The 21620-nt window shown below is 40.6% G+C and overlaps 1 protein-coding gene across 3 annotated transcripts; it reads left to right on the top strand.

Annotated features, from left to right (window-relative positions):
• The first annotated feature begins 3049 nt into the window (after positions 1-3049).
• On the top strand, positions 3050-20471 carry crema (cAMP responsive element modulator a). Of its 3 annotated transcripts, XM_004565534.5 has the most exons (8): positions 3050-3162; positions 4814-4931; positions 5080-5208; positions 8348-8436; positions 8536-8672; positions 11832-12020; positions 17938-18097; positions 18577-20471. In XM_004565534.5, exons 2-8 carry the CDS (start codon positions 4824-4826, stop codon positions 18719-18721), a joined length of 957 nt encoding a protein of 318 aa, XP_004565591.1. In that variant the 5' UTR covers positions 3050-3162; positions 4814-4823; the 3' UTR covers positions 18722-20471. The 3 variants fall into 3 exon arrangements, with proteins under 3 accessions (XP_004565591.1, XP_004565592.1, XP_012778526.1); XM_004565535.5 differs by lacking the exon at positions 5080-5208 and having other exon boundaries at positions 3051-3162; XM_012923072.4 differs by lacking the exons at positions 3050-3162; positions 4814-4931; positions 5080-5208; ... (1 more) ...; positions 8536-8672; positions 11832-12020 and adding an exon at positions 15662-15961.
• Positions 20472-21620: the final 1149 nt, after the last annotated feature.

Raw genomic sequence — 21620 nt, 5'->3', positions numbered from 1 at the left:
CCAAATAAAGGGATATCCTGGCAAACAAAACAAGCAACAGTCATTGGCTGGCATTTATTCTATATTAAAAACAGCAAGAGTAAAAACAATAATGAGATGTAGAAGATGTAGAAGCTGACCATGAGTCAATTTTTCAGATGATTACACTTCCCAAAGTCTAAAATTAACTTCCATTCTTAATAGACAAGAAAGCCTGTATTTGATATGCCCCACAAGTAACCACACACAGTACCATCAAGAAGTATTTGATCCCTTCCTGATTTCTTATTCATTTACATATTTCTCACACTTTCACGTTTCAGATCATGAAACACATTTTAATATTTTATAACAATAACAAAGTCAAGCAGGCTAAAAGATCTTAAAAAGCAACACATCATGGCCCGAGTTAAAAAAAACCTAAAAGTCCTTGACATCTATCAGTCCGGAAGGGCTACAAAGCCATTTCTAAAACGTTGTTTCTCCAGTGAATCATGGTGAGAGCCCTTATGGACAAACGGAGAAAACTTGGAACAGTGCTGAATCTTCCTGGAAGTTACAGCCTACTAGAATTATGCATTGACGACTCATCCACGAGGGCACAAAAGAACAAGGAGGCCTCACTTGCCTCAGTTAAGATCATGATTCATGAATAATGCTACATGTTACTGATCTCCAAGACTTTTGGAAAAATATTCTGTGAACTGGCGATATATACACTCTAAAGTTTTTTGGAAGGTTTCAATCATGTTACAATTGTTATAAAACTAACAAAGCATTTTATAACAGGAACTTTATACCAGCAGTTAAATATGATGGTGGTAGTGTGATGGGCTGCTACAAACTTCAATCTGTAATATAATTAATGTCTTGAGATACGCAAGCTAAAAAGCTCCTAGTTTCAAGAGGATTTAAAATTAAGTATCCACCAGTCAACATAACCAAGGACCATATGTGTTTCAGTAGTGACCTCTTGTGGTGCACTGCTGTGGTACCTCTTTAAGATGATTTTAAATCTTATTTGGCATAACCTTTATTAAAAGAGCAAATATACTACTTCTTGGTAAGCTCAGTTATGGCATTTATAGAATTTCCTATGTGTATTGCACTTATTTAATATCAGTGTTTCCCCAAACAGAAACATCTTCCATTTGCAATTTCAATGAAAATATAGTATATGGTTTTAGGATGCACAGTAAGCACAATAAACGCCATAGGAGATGGGCCTACCCCTTTGCAGACATTACCTGCAGTCTTTCACTTGGTATAAGATGCTACAATTGATCTTTTTAATCTGCAAATTAATACTTGGAAAAAACACAGCTATAAAGCCTCTGTATCTTCATCATTTTGTGTATGGTTATCATGAGATGACATTACTTTACCCTCACATTTTAAACTTTGACTTTCCCGAAAAAGGCCATGCATCTTCCAGAAATATGGCAGTCAAGCTGGAAAGGCCATGGCAGATGCTCAAATACTTCTTTGATGGTATTATCAGCGTGAAATTGTGTTGTGTAGTTATCCCAGGCTAATTTTGTGCTAAAGAGCTGTCTGGCCCAGGTCATATGTAACTCCCCACTGTCAGGCCTTTGTGTCACCCCAGGGTCCCCCTTCTGTTGCTGGTACTTGGCCATCTGGAGACTCCATCCTCTGGCTACAGGATAGGCCAAGGAGATGGAGGAGGAGGAGGGAGCAGCAGTGGGGGAGCATTAAGACAATGTAATTTTGTAATATAAAGCTGTGCTAGTTAAAGTATATGACACAAAACCTTTACAAAATGATGGACAGCAAAACTGGGAAAACTTAAATACTGTAGTCAGACTAATACTAATATCAATCATCATAATGCTGAAAGAATGGTTTACACTACAGTGAATGTAATGCATGCTGCACTCATGTTGTATACATCAATGCATTGCACCCAACAACACACATAATCATTTTTTCTTGAATTATATAAATTTATGCCACACCGTTTGAGATGAAGAGGACTACTCTTTGATAACATCGGGTGGCGCTGTTGTAACAGTGCAGCCTCTCCAGGCATACAAGAGGACAGATGGTGGCTCAGGGGTCAGCCAGTCAGTGCTAAATAAAGGAACCCAGCAAGTACATCACGGAATCTGCAGTAAACCACAGTTATCTGCACATTTTTTAAACAGACTGACATTATACGGAAAATTAGCACCAGGAAACAAGTCTGAGTTTATAATGTAGTTCTAACAGGTGAGGTAACCATTAACAGTCCAAATATAACCTCTATTTTGTAACTATAAAACATTATTTGTTCTTTAGATTGTGTGGTCAGTTTATACTCTATACAATCTATTATTATTATTATTAATCACTGTCTATCAAACATCCAGCTGAATTTAAATGCCCAGGGCTATTTGGTTGATTGTGGTAGACATAACTGCCAACACAAGCATCACTTTCTTATTGGAGTCTATGAAGTTTGCACTCTTAAATATAAATTCCGTGTACTCTTAAGTTAAAAAAAATATGTCTCAAACAAAATGCAATACATTCCTCTTAATCTGCTTCGGCTTTTCAAAGTGTAATTGCTTCTTACGGGCACTAGAAAGCAGCATTACTTTGCTCTGTAAACATGAGTGTCCAAGTTACAAAACTATCACTGTAGCACTGTTATTGCACACTTCGACTTTTGTTGTTTAATTTGAAATTTCCTTGTTCCGAAAATTGAATGTATGAATATGAATATACTTCTCTTACCATGCTAAATTAAAACAATTACCCTTTTGAAAACTTTAACATAAAGGGGTCGAGTTAAGCTGTAGCTATGACTGTTTTTCGGAAACAATTTATTTCAAACATTTCGCGGACACATACACGGTAGAAAAACTAAAAGATAGACATTTGAATTAATTTCCAGATTCTAAGATCTTATGTGTGGCGTCTTCCCGTGAAATTCCTGCATTCTGTTGACTTAAAGCAAGAATTTAGCCACGGCTCGTTTTTTTCGCCCGCCGAGTGTAAACAAGGAAGCAGGAAGGAGTGAATGCTCTCGCTCCACCTCGACACTCTTCGGCGTTAAACTGACTCGCCTGTCGACATTTTCGGCACAGCATCATCAGCGCTGACGTGGAAACTACGTGAGCGAAGGCACGGGCCGTTCACCCATACTGTCATTAGTGACGACTCAGGCTACGTAAAACTTCGGTAAGTCGCTGCAAAGCTGTCACATTTTTGGTCAGCGCCAGTCGGGCAGAGTCGAAGGAAAATGTGCAAATACATCTTCGGTGCGAAACGCTCCATTAAAGCCTAATTTTGTAACCACAGCTGATAAATTGCCGACCATCATGGAGTTAAACAAAATGTTCTCAACTGTCAGCAGTTCCTCTCTGAAGTTTACTGAGCTAAGTCAAGTCAGGCGGAATAGATGTCGGAAGTGGAGTGGACGCGACCTCTTCAAAATAAAAATCCTAAGCCCAACTACGTAAAATATTCTAAAATATCCAATGTGAAGACTTTGTTTTTTTTTATTCCAAATTCGTCATGTGTAACACAATTTATTTTAAAATTGTATTAAAATATGTTGCTCAAAATAAAAGTCCAACATTTGTCAAATTTTCACCCCGTAAGGTCTGCCCTTGAAACGGAAGTCCATTTTGTCCCCTATTTTTTCTTAGTTCAACCGACAAAGCTCTGTTGTAACTGCGTGTAATTTGTTTTACTTGAAACGTTAAAAAGTGGCTGTCTTGTTAACAAATATGGGTGCTGCTTTAAGAAAAATTCACACATCTCGAAATATATTAAAACGGGTTCAGGACATTTCTAGGGCAAACGGCTGTGGATTGCTAATTAAATTTTATTGAAATGTTTCAGATTTTCACTAGTAAGAAACTTCAGAGTTTGCCATCAGTAGAAGAGAATAAACAGTTTGAGGCTAGTCTAAAAGGCAGGGCTCTGTGGCTCATCATGAGGGTCCTTGATGTGTATATGTAAATATTAATGCTTTCCAGTTATGATGCTGGCTGTTTACATCAGTCCAATTTTTGTTGCAGAGACCCTGTAAAAATAGAATTAGAATCCCTCCATTTGTTTAGTTTTGACACTGCAGCCAGCCTCTAATTTGAAGCAAACCTCTTTTAATTTTCTAAAACCCAGTTGGACACAAATCTTTACAGCCTTTCATTGTCATTGTTGCCCTCTAACAAAATTGTACTCGAGTTTGTAACAGTCTGTCGTCCAAATTGTGAAAAAAAAAAGCCTAAATTCAGTCAGCCAGCTTCACCTGGTGGCTGCCACACTAAATGAGCTTGCTAGTTATATAATGCAAATTTGTTACAAGCTGAAAAACACTTACTCTCAGCACAGATCTTCGGACAAATAATTTGGAGTGTTTTCACTTCATTTATTTCTGTTGGCTCTGTCTTCTCAAATTGTATTTCAGACTCACTGATTGAGGAGCATTCAGTTCACCATCTCATTATTCTGCACTTCATTACAGTGCAGTTAATGTTGTTATTTCTGCCTCTATGCACCCGGCTGTCTGGATATTTTTTGCGTGTCAGTTAAGCTTGAACGGAATCGTACTGAACAAAGTAATTAAGTGCAGATAGAACACTTATAACACAATATAAAAATATAACACAGGTCTTGTAAGCACAAGACAATTCTTGCCGATATTCCAAGGTTAAATGTCTATCTGTAGCCAATGTTTAATGAATACTGAGGGGGAAATTGGACTGCAAAAACACATTTATTTGTCTTTTACCTGTGTAATGATGTTAGAGAAGAAAACATTAGGATTGCCTTTGTCTGCTTCAGTTGTATCATTATTAATTTGCCCGTCCATCTGTCTGTCTAGGTGAGCGACTATGGATAGCTCCGTATCGTCTCAGCTGGACAGAAGTTTAAATGACTCATTGACAGATGGAGAGGAAAACCAGAGTGAAACCAGCCCTTCTCCTGCAGCTGCTGCTCAGGTGCACACATGCGCGGTTAGGAAGTGTTTGGTGGTTTTAACCGGAAGAGAACAAACAAACTTTAAGATGTGTTCAGAGACAAGAGGTGTTCAGACACTCAAGTCTAACTGTTGCAGGCAAACATTCATCATTTCATGTGTGCCTGCAGGCGTCACTAGCAGAAGAGTCTTCCGGTGTGACTGTTGTTCAGCTGCCTGGTCAGACAGTTCAAATCCAGGGGGTCATCCAGGCCCCGCAGGCCTCTGTTATACAATCACCACAAGTTCAGACTGTCCAGGTGAGGGCCCATGCTTGCCTCAGAACTCATTTGAACTCTTTTAATGGATGACTCAGTGTTTCACATCAGAGAATAGCTTTGTCAATACACGCAAAATTTAATTTCAGTTCCAAATTTTAACTGGAGACTAATGAAACATCTGTATGCAGTAAGCAAAGTAGTTAGAGGCTCCTATGGGTCATGCCAGAGTCAGAACCCAAGTCAATCAGGAGACTGAAGTCAACTCTTAGCCAAGTTGCCAGTCTCTCAGGGTGGGTCTCAGGTCTTACATAATTCAAGATATGATCAGGTCAGACGTTTCAGAGCAAGTTTCAAGTCCATTAGGATAAGTCCAGATTATGCCTCAAGTCACTGAAAACAAGTCCCGACAAATCTTAAGTCAAGTCGAGCCTCCAGTAACACCTCGAGTCATTTGAACATGTTTCAAGATGAGTATCTCTGTCAAAGCACTCCTGATGCAAATGCTCTAGTAAGATGAACATTTAAGCCACAAAGCCTGACAATAACACCTAGAAAAGCAGTAAATACTGTCCTCACTCTGCTCTGTACACTAATTTAGATCGAGATCAATATCTTGGTCAATGAACTTGTAACTGCTGTGTACAAGGCACACTGCAGGGCTTATGGTTTAATGTAGTGCATCTGTTAATAGGATTCAAGCGAGCGGCAGGAACTGAGGTTTAAGCTCATCAGTCTAACCTTCACTCTCAGGAGATGTTGTGTCTCGTTTAGATGACTGCTGTAGAGCTGCAGATGCATCAGATAACAGTGATCTGTCATGTGAAAATGCTGGCAAGAAGTTATTAATATTATTGTATTGAGGACCAGTGTCTAGAAGTATAGGGCCTGAGAAAGGAAACAGTGGTTAAAATGGAGAAGCAGACTTTTCTCTACTGTGCAGCTTTGTTTGCAAAGCAGAGGTTACTTTGTCGTCTCATGGAAAGTATTTTTTCAAGGAAATTAGCATGAAAATAGATTATATCTTTGAAATGCACAGTCAGCTGGCATAGATCTACACCACAACGTGGTTTTGTTGACTGGTTTCAAACTACTCTGTACTTCTTATCTGTGAAACTATCAGTAGCAAGTTTGACTTGTTGCCGATTGACTGCTGGTATTAGCTGTACGTTTCCAGTAATAACTGTTATTTAAATAAATCCTGCATCAGTAAGTCTTAACGTAAGACTCTGATTGAGTGCCATTAAACATCTGGAGGATGCAAAACATCCTGTTTAAAGTCAGCACTAACACTGTGTGCGTAACAGCACAGCACAGTTATTTCTTGCTTTAAATTTGCTTCCAGAGCATAAAGCTAACAAGCTTAGTTCCAGCCTCCACTCTATTACAAATTAATGGACACACCTCTGTTTAACCCGGCACCTTTGTCTGGTACAGATATTATCCTAATGTACATTCATTACACAGCAGCGTGAGTCATAAAAGCCCTTTGGCTTATGACACATTACCAGGTTGACTTTGTTATTATTCCCACAGTATGTTTCAGTTGGGAAAACAAACAAATGCTTGAGGGGAGAAAGGTGGTAACTTTTTTTTTGCAAATAATTGTGCAGAATATACAGTGCTGTGCAAATGTCTTGACCCTTTATATGTTGTTTCTAAAAAGCCAGACTTTCTTGTAATTTGAAAGTGGCTTGAACCACAGTTCTCCAGTGTTTCTGAAAGTTTTTTCATTTGGACTTTGACTGCTTTTCACTCATTCATAGTTCAAACCTTGTACCTGACCAATTTCAGGATTTATGATTTTTTTTAATTTGTTTTTGCTTAACACTGATCTATGAATCACTCAAACATAAAACAGGCACCCATCTCAAGGGATAAAGCAGTGCTGTGTCAACACATTACAGACAACTTAGCAGTGAACCAATGTAAATCATATCTTCAGGCACTTTGTTGCAAACAACCTACTGCAAAGGCACATCATTTTATTCCAATTTCTTTAGTTGAATCTGTGAAAAATGTCAACAACAAGAGTTTGATGGACATCGAGATATATATCTCACCAAGGTGATTCCTAAAGAGTTGAGTCCTTGATATCAGCCACAAAGTTGGCATATCTTGGGATTGTGTGGACAGATGGAGGGAAAAAAAAGAAGTGGCAGGCCTAAAAAATCTATTCATGTCCTTAGGAAATAGGGAAAAAATTCTGTAAATACTCAATGCATCAGGCCTTCCAGTTGACCCATCTACTGTCAGTTTAAGCCTCATCAGAAATGTCTCAGTGGAAGAATTGGGCCAATCTTAAGGAAGGGAAGTAGAAAGAAATAGCTCAGTTATGCAAGATTGCACAGGAGCTTGGTTGAAAATCAACATGGTGAGTCTTACAGAGTGATGAATCCAAATTTGACATTTTTGGTTAAAATCATAATCAATATGTGCGGAGGAGGTCAAGAGAGAGGGGCAACAGTGAGTGTGTGTCATGGGTTAGGACTCCATGTCAGTCAGTGGTGTTGGGGATCTTGTGAAAATTGTTGGAATTAAGAATGCAGACTAGTACCTCTCTATACACTGCCAATGGAGTAAAACATAGCTGGATGGAAAAAGACACAATGAATCAATATCAGTCATGGATTAGCCTCCCCAGAGCTAAGACCTCAATATTACAGAGGTGGTGTTGGATCATCATGACCAAGAACAGAACAAAAGGCAACAAATACCTAAAAAAAAGAGCTTTGAATGTCCTTTAAGAAGCCTGGAGACTTAAAAAAAAGTTACAAAAAAGCTTTCGCTAAGAGTTTAAGCTTGTTAGAAATGTAAAAACTCAGTTTTTGCCTTTTATACTGTATTTCCATATATATTTGCACACTTCAATACATAATTTTCCCTGGAAAACTATAAAGAAATCAAGAGTGGCAAGACTTTTGCGCACTACAGTTATTGTCTCTTGTGACATGCAATGCGTTGAAAAGAGTAGGGCTTGAAAAAATGCAGCTCAAATTCCTTCTTTGACGTCATCTTTGTCTCTCACAAACACCTCCCAGTGTTCTACAAAAGACAGTGTGTGGAAAGATACACCCACTCAGTGACAACATTTAGCACAAATGATGTTGCCAAAATAATTTAAAAAAGAAAACAATGTGGATTACTCATCACTATTAATTACTGCCTGCTTTTTACTCAGATTGCTACTGTAGCAGAACTGGAGGATGACGAGTCAGTAACAGACACACAGAAAAGGCGGGAGCTTCTCTCCAGGCGTCCTTCATATTGGTGAGAGGATATGAAGAGTAAGATAAATTGTGATATATGTCATAAAAAGTCTGCTAGTGTTAAAAGGTCTTTATGAAAATACTTTATTTTGTTTGGCAGGAAAATTTTGAATGAGCTTTCCTCCAACTCACTGGCAGTTCCTAAAATTGAAGAGGAAAAGACGGAGGATGAAGTGCCAGTTTCCAACTCCCCCACAGTGCCAACCTCCATCTACCAGACCAGCTCCGGACAATACAGTCGGTACACACGAGAATGGTCCACTCACTAGAGAGTCATCTTCAGCATTTTCTGCTCTGGAACATACATTTACAGAACTGTGCAAAAGAGTTTTAGCCACACTTCACTATTTATACCGTGCTTCCAAGGAGCCTGTAATTTTTAAAGTGGTCTTGAGTAATAGTTGTCCAGGCATTTTCTTTAGATATTGGCAGCTTTTTCACTTCTTTTCGATCCAGTTCTTGTTCCTGACCATTTCTGTTTCTTTCTTTCTTCATGAATCCAATTAACACTGACCTATGAGCTATGGGGAACGCTTCATGAAGTCTGTTAAAAGAAATTAAAAGAAAGCTTGCCTAACAGAGTTCAGGCTGTGCTGAAGAACAAAGGCGGTCATACCAAATATTGATTTTCAAATTTGTTAAATTTGTAAAAACTCTGTTTTTGCCTTGTGTACCAAATTCCCATTCATGTTTTAAATGTTTCCCAGAAAATATAAAGAAGTGAGAGTGGCTCAAGAAACCGACCAAAACCAGAGCAAAAGTCCCACAAAAAGGGCGCAAAAAGCCCATGAAAGGCACTAAAGCTCCGGAGACAGTTCTCAAAACTTTCCGGGGGCCGACCTGGAGGGTGACAGCACAAAAGTCCACAGTTAAGTAGTTCAGGGGGTCGTCCTGGAGGTCGATAGCATAACAGTTCATAGTTCAAAGGTTCAGGGGGCCGGCCACGAGGAAGGAGGCAGTGGCGAAGCAGGTATGGCTGGCCACACTCGGGCGGCTTGGCTGGCGGCCGGCGGCGACGTGGACAAGACCCGTCGGGTGGCTTGGTGGGTGTACAGGCTGTTTTGACAGGCCCCGGAAACAGCCATGCTGGACGTGGCTTGGCAGGCGAGACGAGCAGAGGTGTGGTGTCGACCTCTGGCTGGGCCGTGGCAGGACCAGGCGAGGCAGGACCAGATAATGGCGCTGCAGTCGACGGCATGGAAGGATGCTGGACGGGCTTGGCTGAACCTCCAGCTGGCGCAACAGGACCAGGCGAGGCAGGGCCAGCAGGTGCGGAGACCTCTGGCTGAGGCGAGGCAGGGCCAGACGCAGCAGAGGCAGAGGCCGGACATGGCGAGGCTGAAGACTCTGATGAGGCCGGACATGGCGAGGCTGAAGACTCTGATGAGGCCGGACATGGCGAGGCTGAAGACTCTGATGAGGCCGGACCAGGCGAGGCTGAAGACTCTGAGGCTGGACCAGGCGAGGCTGAAGCAGAACCAGGTGACAGTGAGGCAGCCGCAGGTGGTGGCTGGACGGGCTCCTCGGGCCCCCCAGCTGACGTGGCAGGAGGCTGTGTAAGTTGCAGCAACACACAGTCTATAGTGGGTGAGATGAGTCCGTATAAGTTCTCAGACTGAGGTGTAGCAGAACCAGGCGAGGTGTCGTCCTCAGGCTGAGGCGCAGAAGCAGCAGGCGGTAGCGCAGCAGGTGGTGGTCCTGCAGGTGGTGGCACTACAGCCACAGGTGGTGAAGCAGAAGGTGGCCGGACGGGCTCCTCGGGCCCGCCAGCTAACGTGGCGTGAAACTGGACGGGCTCCTCGGGCCCCCCAGCTGACGTGGCGTGAGGCCGGACGGGCTCCTCGGGCCCTCCAGCTGACGTGGCGTGAGGCCGGACGGGCTCCTCGGGCCCCCCAGCTGACGTGACGTGAGGCCGGACGGGCTCCTCGGGCCCTCCAGCTGACGTGACGTGAGGCCGGACGGGCTCCTCGGGCCCTCCAGCTGACGTGGCGTGAGGCTGGACGGGCTCCTCGGGCCCCCCAGCTGACGTGACTTGAGGCTGGACGGGCTCCTCGGGCCCTCCAGCTGACGTGGCATGAAGCTGGACGGGCTCCTCGGGCCCTCCAGCAGTGGAAGAAAACTGCTCCGCTGCTCGGGATTGCTGACGGCGTGAACGCCGTTTTCTCCGGGAAGGAGGGGGAGGAGACGTGCCAGCCCGCGAATCCTCCAGCGGACCGGGCTGAACCTCCTCCGAGTCTTCATAGTGGAGAGGCCGATCCGGGCGGATGTGTACGGTGGAAACGAGGAAGTCCTGGATGAGAGGGTTTAGCGTGCCAAATAGCCAGGGAAGTCCAGAAACCATCCTCTGCAGACGGATGGCTAACTCCTCCTGGTACTCTTCAAAGGGCAGCGCAAACCATTCCTGGCATAGAAACTCCACCGCATAGATCATGTCCTCCCGGAGCTCAGCGGAGGGATTATGAGTTGCTGGGTCCATTGTCTGGTTGCGTCCTTCTGTCACAGTAAGGCTGTGTGCAGGCAAGAGTAGGACCCAAACGCAAACTCACAGAGTCAAAAGTTAAACTCAAAAAACACAGCTTTATTGCTGGCGTGGAGTGGGACACGAAAAACAATACAAAATAAACTAAACTGGGAAAAACTAAAGCACAAGGAGCCACAGGGAAAAATCACACAGCTATGATGGAGGACGCAACACTGACAAAGAGAAACATGGGGCTTAAATACACTGAGGGATAACGAGGGGGAATGAGCCACAGGAGGAGAGCACAGCTGAGAGTAATTAAGCAGGACGAGGCAAGGGAAGCAAAACTAGAAACATTAACATAGAACAGACTGTGAAAGTAAAACAGGAAACACACTGACGGAACTCAAGACATGTGGACTTAACAGACTGGGGGAGACAGAACATAGGGATCTGAAACATGGAACAGAAAGGCACAGTAGATCAACATGAACATAACAACGCCACAGGGGAAGAGTAAAACTGAACACGATGAACACAGAAATACCAGACCTCTTCACAATAAAACAGGAAACATAATGAGACGTAGACATGACAACCCAAACTTCACAATGTAAGACACAGACATGAAACACATGAAAAGCAGGGGAGATTTACCATAGTTGGAAACACGAGGGGGAAATAATAAGAACTAGAAACACTTAAGCATGATAACAAATGAACTTAGGAACCTGAAGGGCTTACATAAACTAAAACATCAAAATGAACTAAAACTCAAAACACTGGGTCATAAGACCCAGGATCGTGACATATAGAGCTTTATGGCTCCTGTTAGGACCATAAAGCTCTGTGAGCTATTGGAGCACAGAAAATCAAATTTCAAGCATTAGATGTTACTATTTCTTCATTCTAACTTCATGAAATCCCCTACACAGTTGCAATCACCCAAGGGAGAGCCATCCAGTTGTCCAGCCCTGGGGTTCCAGGTCTACAGGGGGTCCAGAACCTGCCAGTAACAAGTAGTCCCACCCCACAGCCTGGAGCCACTGTCTTACAGTGTGCAGCTCAGCCTGGAGATTCTCCACAGCAGCTCTTTATCCAGGGAGGACAGGTACTCATCCAAGGTAGGGTGCAACTTTGAATTTATATCAGAAACATCCTTTACGAAACAGCAGCATACATGTTGGGGTGTAAATATTGAATGTTTTGGCTTTTTCTAACGGCACCTCAGATTTTTATTTATTTATTTTCTCCACAGATATAAGCCATAAATGATAGCAGAGATCAAAATCTGTGTAAAAAAATAATAATATGGTAATCCCCATCTGACATCGTGGGATTAAGGACTCAATAAATTATGGGATGTTTCTCAGTGAAAACATGCAAGACCCTTTGTAACAGTAATTCGTCCTACAGACAGTAAATTGTATCTCAAAAAACATTTGAGATTCATAACTCTGCAATATTAAAGTTTCATTAGGATTTCCATTACGTTCCACAAATGTGTCCACACCACTTGGATTCATTGTGCAATATATTCATCTTTTACTTTCAGTGATTTCTTAAGCAAGTTTGTAAAAAATTGCCTCAAGTTCATTTCTTACTTTGAACACAGCTGCAGTTCCATCTTCAAAGCACCAAAAAGATGATTATTTGTTCTGAGTAAGTGCTTGAATTCATCAAGATGTGGTGAAGGCTTACTCATCTGCTCTACTCCAAGCCACTCTCTTTCTTCTTTAGTTAAGATATCTCTCTGTCCAGCTGCTGTTGACCATGTTGTGTTGTCAGGTCTAGTCTCTTGCTTCATATCGAAAGTAACACATAGCTCAGCAAAGAGCTTATCGCTGTCATCTGGCAGAACTTGGAGCCTCTGGTACCTGTTAAAGGACACGAATAGGTCAGTTTTGGTTTTTTGGACAAAGGGTTAATGACTGCCTGAAGTCTAAAACTATGGACATTACAGGTGATGATTTTCTTCCCTTGAGTTTCTGCTTGTTTGTGGATCTTTCTGCATTGAGTTTTGTATTTAACTGAACAGGATGCTCTGTTGGGTTGAGATCAGGTGACTGACTCGTCCATTGAACAATGTCCCATTTCTTTGATTGATAAACTCTTGGGTTGGTCTTGCAGTATGGTTTGGATTAGTATCCTTTTGCACCACGAAGTGCTGGCTAATCCGTTTTGCAGTGTTTGAGTGAATCTAAGAAGAGAGTATAGCTCTGCATACTGAAGAATCCCCCCCTGCTACTTCTGTAATCATCAGTAAATACCCTGAACCACCTTGAGTGGGCTCCTGTTTTCATTGGGTTTAAAAAAAAATTCTGTCTTTCTTTCATGTCCTTTTTGAAATTCAGCTACAACGGTCTTTCTGATGTTGCACTTCAGCCTCAACACCATGCAAACTAAACCCTTTAACCTGAAGATCAAAGTAATGAATAGGAAAAAGAACAGAATTAAGTTGTTTTCTGTGAAGGAGCTGGTTGTGCTCAACGCTTGTTAACCTGAAGTTAACTGGATAAAACTGCTGACTTTTCATTTTAAGCTAGTTAGGACGAGGGAAGTTTTCAATATCTGATCATTTTTTGCTGATATTAAGATGAACACACAAAAGGCGAACTAACCCATTCATTTACTCTCATTGACTTGTTCATAATAGTACATCTGTGGTTTGAGAACTGATGCTTTAAGAAAATAATTGCATTCAGAACATCCGAAACATGTTAATTAGAAGGTGAAGTTCTAGTTTGATTTACAGTCAATGATAAGATCAAAGTAGCACTCGCCCATGCGCTTGACTTATCAGCAGAGGTTCCAAAAGTACAGAAAGTCTGTACTTAAGTAGAAGTGCAGATACTATTGTTAAAAAATACTCCAGTAAAAGATGAAGTAGTGATTCCACTTGTTTACTCAAGTAAAAGTGAAAAGGTACAGGCTCTGAAATTGACTCAAAGTAAGAAAGTAAAAAGTATCTCTTTAAAGGACATTTCTACCAGCTACTTTTATGCAAAGCTAACTGAAACTTGCCATATTGATGTAATAAGAAAATAATATTAGTGGTTTATTTTAGTCTAAAATTTCATTCTTATAAATATTCTTATCTTGAATCAGATTAGCAGAAAGTGAGCAGAAAAAATTAAGGAAATAAAAGAAAATGCCTCTGCTTTCTGTTGCCTGCACTGTAGAGGGTGACTTTGACTCTAAACAGAAGAACAGTAGATGTGGGGTTTAAACTGTTTATCCCGCAATAACATATTTCCATGCAACCTTTAAATAACACAGATAGTTCTACCTCATAGACATAATGTTACATGTGACCAACCTTTATCTGATGTAAAAGCATGAGGACTTACATGTAAGCTTTAAATTTGCAGTTCAAATTGCAGGTTCAAATGGGTTTGATGTTTGAAGGCCTGGAGTGACGTGAAATAGTAACTCCCCTCTGATGCATTAAAGCAAGAGTAATGAGCCGGTTTTGAAAATGTAAGAAGTAGAAAGAGTAAAAGTAAAAAGTTGTCGGGAAAAAAACTACAATTAAAGTACAGATACCTGAAACAGTATTTGTAATTCGTTACTTCATACTCTGCTTTTCAGGGACTGTTCGTTGTATACTTTCACAGAGTCACATGCACTGACATCGTGTTTCATACCCTATGATCATAACCGATAGTTTTGCAGTGTAATAGCTGATGAATGTCTCATATTAGTGGTCAGGTTTCAGTTCATGTAGGTGCCTTTTCAGTAACTCAGTAACTCTGCCTGACACTGTGTTATTTACCTTATCAGTCCATAAGTCCATATCCAGCTGGCACAAACAGAACCACCTATGTGCTTGGGCTAATTCGTTCCTTCCAGCTGAAGAGCTCTGTATTAACAACAAAGCTAATAGAGCTGCTCAGCAGCAGGGCTGTGGATGTACTAATAGTTAATCAGGATTGTTTTAACCATGGTGAAAAGTCATAGAAACATTTTTTACGCATGTTGCTATTACTAAGAGGTTCAGAGTTTCCCTTTTTGAATTGATTTCAGAATCAATGGTTAACCAACAATAATCAATGTTGCTTGCTGTCTTTATTTTCATTCCTCTGGTATTCTTTTCTCGATATTACCAGGAGTTAGAGTGCAGGTTTTTGTCTAAAGTGAAAGCCCTGCAAATGTTAGGCTGAGCTGTGATAAATTTAAACCTGTGACAGTGCCAAGAATTGTCAAATAAAAAAAGTAAAATAAAAATAATGCATGATCCTCCTAATTAGTAACACCATAAATTTCACTCACGTCCTTTCCATCCTGGCTGCTGATTTTCCCACCAAAGACCCGTCAGGCAACTAAGTGGTTAATATTGTTTTGACAGGTTTGGTTAAATAACTGTTTTGTAGAATTCAGCAGGATAAGTAATGGACGTTTGCTTAAACTTGAAAAAAATGTAAAACCTTCATTATCCATGTTTACTATTTTCTTACTTCCTTAACACTTTCCAAAACACACACACACACACACACACACACACACACACACACACACACACACACACACACACACACACACACACACACACACATATAACTTGAATCAGGGAGCTCAACAGTTTGCATGGCAGCCGCTTGGGACACAATATCCTCTTGTTTGTTGAACGTCGCTCTAGTTGCGTCACTGGAGCTAAAAATACACCCCCTCAGCTACCGCCCTCCCCCCATTAGCTCCCCCGCCTTCCCTGCCTCCCTCCCTCCGTTCCTGCCTGGCTCACATTGTGTTTCTGTACTTCAGTTACTCATCTGCAGGAGGGGAGGGTGGGAGGAACTCTAATCCAGGGTGTTTTACTGACTTCAGCGGGCAGTAGTGATGTCATTGTGATGTCAATGCCTGTAATTGTAATCAGGCTGTAAAGTTGGCAAGTGAGCACTCTGATACAGAGAGCTGAGAGGAAAGGAGAAGCGGGAGCAAAGGAGATACAAGTAAAGCAGAAAAGGATAGTGGTAGAGGAGAGTTTTTGTAGTGAGGTGTCTCTCTGCCGTGGTGCTGGATTATTGGAAACCAGAGATGGCTGTAACTGGGGATGAGACTGAGTCAGGTAGAGCTTCTTCACATGTTTAATAATGTGTTCTCTGCAACACTCTGACTCTTTTCTCTGTGCTTTTTCGAGAGATATTTGTGCATGTTTTGATTTGATGTATAGCTCTAATTATACCTGAATGTAAGTCCTCTTAAAAATATGCTTTTGGTATTTGGAGCTTCTAATTGCAAGAGGATCTCTTTTATTTAGTAAACTGTGAGAGCAGAAGCTTTTGCATTCAGGGGCATATTTATGAAATTGAAATTACTTTTACTCGACTTTCAATTTCATGCCCTGTGAAAGTAAAGATGAGTCTTTACACAGATCATACTGGTGTCCTTGCAGTTGCAAAACAGGAAAAACACTCATGACAGTTCAGGGTTGAATTCAGATCTAGCAAGTAAACAAGCATTTAGTTAGTATGCTCAGCGTTGCTCCATTCAGACTCTTTCTCGCTGTTGCGAGTATGTTCACACACACACACACACACACACACACACACACACACACACACACACACACACACACACACACACACACACACACAGTCTTTTAATCGCTACAGTGGTTGTTGGGCAGACAGGCAGGGAGGGGGTAATAAGTAAGGGAGAGGTGGGGAGGGGGTGGTAAGATAGTTGGGGGTTTGACGTCACTCCAGTTTCCTGGAACAGAAGCCAGGCAGGGAAGAGAGAATGCAAACGGGCAAGTGAGACGCACGCACTGACGTCAGCACAGCCCGAGTCACTCTGTTATCACAATGAGAGAAAAAGAGACAGACGCTCTGTGTGTCTGTGCGTGTATGTGTGTTTGCACCTGCTGTGTCTCTTTCTGAATGAGTGTATGTGTGTGTGTGTGTGTGTGTGTGTGTGTGTGTGTGTGTGTGTGTGTGTGTATGTGTGTGTGTGTGTGAACAGCAGGTCAGGGCAGAGCAATGAAACTTCTCAGGAACAAAGTGAAAACGAGAGGGTGAAATGTTATGAGGCAGCAGGCAGAGCAGCACACAGTTGAGTCATGAAAGTGATGACTCAAATCAAGCAGCTCATAAACCACATCCACAGAATCGCTTTGTTTTTTTCAGCCTTCTCCAGAATTAGCATCACTTTCTTTTAAGAATTCGAGAGGCTACCAGTTATCAGTAGCATACAGTGGTTTACAAAAACGTCACCTCCCAAATGCAAGTGCTGTTATCTCGTTAGAGCGATACCAGATCTTGTGAGGAAACAAACGAAACTTATGGGTTTATTCTACTGAGAATAAACGCAGTCATATTGTTTGCAGTTTATCATATGTTTCAGTAAATGTTAGTATAATATAAAGGCAATAATGACTCTCTATTCAAAAATCAAACGGTGAGCAGCTTATTTAGATTGGACAGTCTGATAACAAGTTTTTTATTCTGCACCGCTTCAGGCTATAAAGTTACATTGCATTACATTAGCAATAGCAGGACTGAAGGTGTTTTAGAGTATTTGGACACAGCAGGCCTCTGACCTTTAGTTCCTATGGTTAAAAGCACTTAACTCTGGTCCTAGAGCATAAATTCACAATTTATGAGGGCAAATTAAGTAAAAACAAAAGCAGATCTTACTAATGTCTGCATAAAAAGAACAGAAATAGACTTTATGGTACTTGCTGTGTTGCTTAGTATCCCTCAGAAGTGGGAACTGCTTGACTTTGTATTTCAGCAGCAAAGTTTTGAAGTTTGTTTGTTTGAGCCAACATCTTTTTATTAGAGCTCCTAATTCCTGCTTTTAATGTAATAAAATAATAAGTACAGCATAATGTTAGGACACACCTCAAGAATTTTTCTTAAAAAAAATGCAACATTTTGTATTCTGTGTTAGTCTGATGGTATAAGGATAAATGAAGCAGGTAAAGATTCTTGTACAGATTTAGAGTTTTTATGAGGAAAATATAAAGACAACAAAGATCTACAAAAAGTAAAAGGTTGCAGAATCTTGATCTCCTATTCTTTTGTCTGTATTCATCTACAGCCGCTACTGGAGACATCCCCGCCTACCAGCTTCGTTCACCAAACTCGGGCCTGGCTCAGAGCATTGTAATGGCTGCGTCTCCAGGCAGCATGCAGAACCCCTCATCACAGCACGCCGAGGAGATCACCCGCAAGAGGGAGGTCCGGCTGATGAAAAACAGGTAGGAGCTGAAGTAGAAGTAAAAGATTGTATTTGAGGTGTAAGATCATTCCATGTCAGTAATGGAAATATGATTGCAAGCAAGCAAGGGAATAAATGTTGGGGACCCCCTAATTCATGCATATTGGAAACTTTGACTGAAGTGTTATTGTGCATGTCTGGAGGTTGCTGTTCACACTTTGTGTCAAAGCGACTATTCACAAAAGGTCAAAGCTAAAGATTTCTGCTTTTGTAGGTGATCGGCAGATTTTTTTAAAAATTTGAAAACGAAACACTGCAGCGAATCTCTACGTAAACAGATTCGCGAACTCACGAAACTCAAACTCAAAAGCCTCAGACATTGTTTTCTTTATGGATTGTGCAGACTTGTCTTGACTCTTATATTATATTATATTTTCATTCATTTAGAAAAAAAAAAAAAAAAAAAAAAAAATTTTCATCTGGAGACTCATCCAAATTTTTCCTCCATTTCCTCCTCAGGGAAGCAGCTCGTGAGTGCCGCAGGAAAAAGAAAGAGTATGTCAAATGTCTGGAAAACCGTGTGGCTGTGTTGGAAAACCAAAACAAGACCTTGATTGAAGAGCTAAAAGCACTAAAGGACATTTACTGCCACAAAGCTGAGTAGCAGTGGCTGTTTGTGGTCATGGGCTGAAGACAGTTTACAAACTTCTACAGCAAAATAAGACAAAACAAAACAAAAAACCAAAAAAGAAAAAAAAAAGAAAGAAGAAAAGACTCTGGAACAAAAACTACTTTCATCGTCTTTTATTCTCTGCTCACTCAGGCCTGATTTACGCCAAATTTCAGAAGTGTCGTAGGGAAGTCAAATAGCTTGAGCTTGCCAGTTTCGCTCTTGTTCTTATCTTGTGCTCTTTGCATGTGAAGACTCAAGTGTCGTACACATTGTGTTTGCTGTTGCTGTTGCGCACGAGCGAGGCTAACCAATGAGAGCCAGCTGATGAAGAGGAACAGGAAGAGGAAATACAGGTGTTTCCTGAAAATGTTCCGCTCATTTATGGCAATTACGAAAAATCCTTCGAGGGGTCAGCCAGGTCCCGCAACCAGCATGTTTCTCTGAGGTCAGACAAGCTGCTACGCAGATCCATCAGCACTGCGACAAGGCAACTCAAAGTGTGTTTACCTGATTATATGTTATTTATGCTTCTGTTTTTGGTCATTGCATTCCTTCATGCGGTTAAAAAAAAAAGAAAGAAGATTTATCAAGCATTTTGTCTGTAAAGTGGATTTTTGTCATTGTTAGTTTGTTACAAAAGATTTTTTTTTTTTAAGAAAACACTGGTAAAGTCAATGAAATCAACATAAAAATCCATTTGCGTTGAAATCTATTTCATACCAATATAGAGAGAGGCATTATCTGAATCACAGTATAGTTTCAAAGAATCAAATAATGTTCAAAAGAATCTTTATTTTTGCATTACTGAAGTGACGTTACAGTACTTGAAGTGAAACGAAAGAGCACAGTTGGACTTTGGAGAAAGCACAGAAAGTAACCAAGGACACGTGTAGATATTAGAGTTTATATTCTATTGCAGTTACCTGAATTTATCCCCCTTAGGGATAAATAAAGTCTTCTGATTTCACATAAAAACGTATATATTCTACAAAGATAGTTGTTGTATGTTTTAAAAATTGAAATATCAAATTTGTAAACAATCATTTTACATTGAATATGGCCCCAAGAATAACTGTTTTGGTCTGCTGTTAAATAACTTTTTGAAATGATGAATATCCATTTTGGAATAAAACTGTATTTATGGCTTATTGTAATATTAAAATGCTCTGTTTAAAGGGTAATGCCAATTCTTTTGTCTTTTTTTTGTAAAAATATTCTTTCTCAAATAATGTATCATTTTGTGTTCATGTTTCTGGTAATATATGTAAAAGCTTTCTCTGTTTCTGTTGTAGCTCGCATTGTTTCTCTGATTATACTTCATTAAAATATTTGATTTTCTATGAAGAATGTAGACAAATGCACAAAAGAGCATTCCTCTGAGTAGCAGACCCTGACATCTGTTACAATGCGGCTGCCAAAGCTCTTTAAGTAACAGTAAGGGATCTACCCACTGACTAACTCAGTCATAACAGTATCAGTCTTGATAGTTGCCACCCAAACAGTCTGCTACTGTTTGTGATCTCAGACGTGCGCCCATTCTTTTAATTTCTATGAAAGGAAAACATCCAGGCCTTCTATATCTCTATTTCTTTAATATCAGATGAGCTGAATATTTTCTGCACTTCGTTTTTGCTGTTTTAAATGGCTCAGTCTTCTACCAGGTGTTCTGTTGTTGATGTACTTCCTCATTTGAATTGTAAAAAAAATATTTTTGTTTATCTAATAAAATATACAAATGTGACATGGATTGTGTGATAATGTTTAGCTCACATACTGCTGATGAAACTCCCTCAACACTGAAGCCATCTTATGTTAGTGCAGTTAAAGCTGTGCAAGATAAATCTGCACTTTACAGGTCCATAAATTGTTGGACAAAGCCACAATTTTTGTGGTTTTGCCACTGTACACCAAAACAACTTAAATGTAATTGAAGTGCAGACAATCAGAGGCTCAAAATTCATTGGACAGTTGACTGACACATGGCTTCATGACCAGGTGAAGCCTGTTCCCTCATGTTTTATGACAAGTGAAGCAGACAATCTGAAGTTTATTCACACTGTTGAATTTGTAACTTATAGCTGGTCACTGTAACTTTAAATAAGGGCCACAGAGATGTTAATGCAAGTGAGGGAGGCCGTCATTAAGCTGGAAAATAGAGTAAAAATGAATAAATAAACATCTGAGAGAAAGCAGGAACTTTAGGAGTAGCCAAAACGCCTGAAGTCAAATAAGGTGCACGATGACAGAATCATTTCCACGATTAAGAAAAACAACATCACAACATTAACCAAGTGAAGAACTTTCTCGAGGAGGTAGGCGTATTATTGTCAGTGTGTACTATCAAGAGGCGCCTTCTTAAATGGAAACACAAGGTGCAAACCTTTGGTTATGCTCAGAAGAAACTAAGATGAACTTGTAGCATAAAGATAGAGAAAAGTATGGAGAAGGAGAGAAACAGCTCATATTAAGAACCGAATCACATCGTCTCTCAGACGTGATGGAGCCACTACTGTGGCACGAACATGTATGGCTGCCAGTGGAAATGGACCACCATACTTTATTGATGGTGTTTATTGATGAGGTGACTGCTTATAGAAGTAAAAAGATGAATTATGAAGTATACTGGGTTACACTCTCCACGTAGATGCAGCCAAATGCTGCAAAACAGTCCTAATATTTTAAAATGATTGATTATGGTGTTTAGAGGTGAAGCTACAAAACTGTGTCTTTGCACAACAACATATGGGCTTAACTATATAAATTAAATAAAATAAGGGAACTATATTATATTATTGCATGATTATTAATTGTATAATCATATATAAGCAGCATATTACTTTACTAGCTTAGGAGAGGAGAAAATGGGTGGTAGCTTGAATCATTTTAAGAA

This window comes from Maylandia zebra, linkage group LG18, assembly GCF_041146795.1.
Source record: "Maylandia zebra isolate NMK-2024a linkage group LG18, Mzebra_GT3a, whole genome shotgun sequence".
NCBI classification, from domain to species: Eukaryota; Metazoa; Chordata; class Actinopteri; order Cichliformes; family Cichlidae; genus Maylandia; species Maylandia zebra.
The sequence above is the reverse complement of the archived record's forward strand: the minus strand, read 5'-3'. Positions and strand labels throughout refer to the sequence as shown.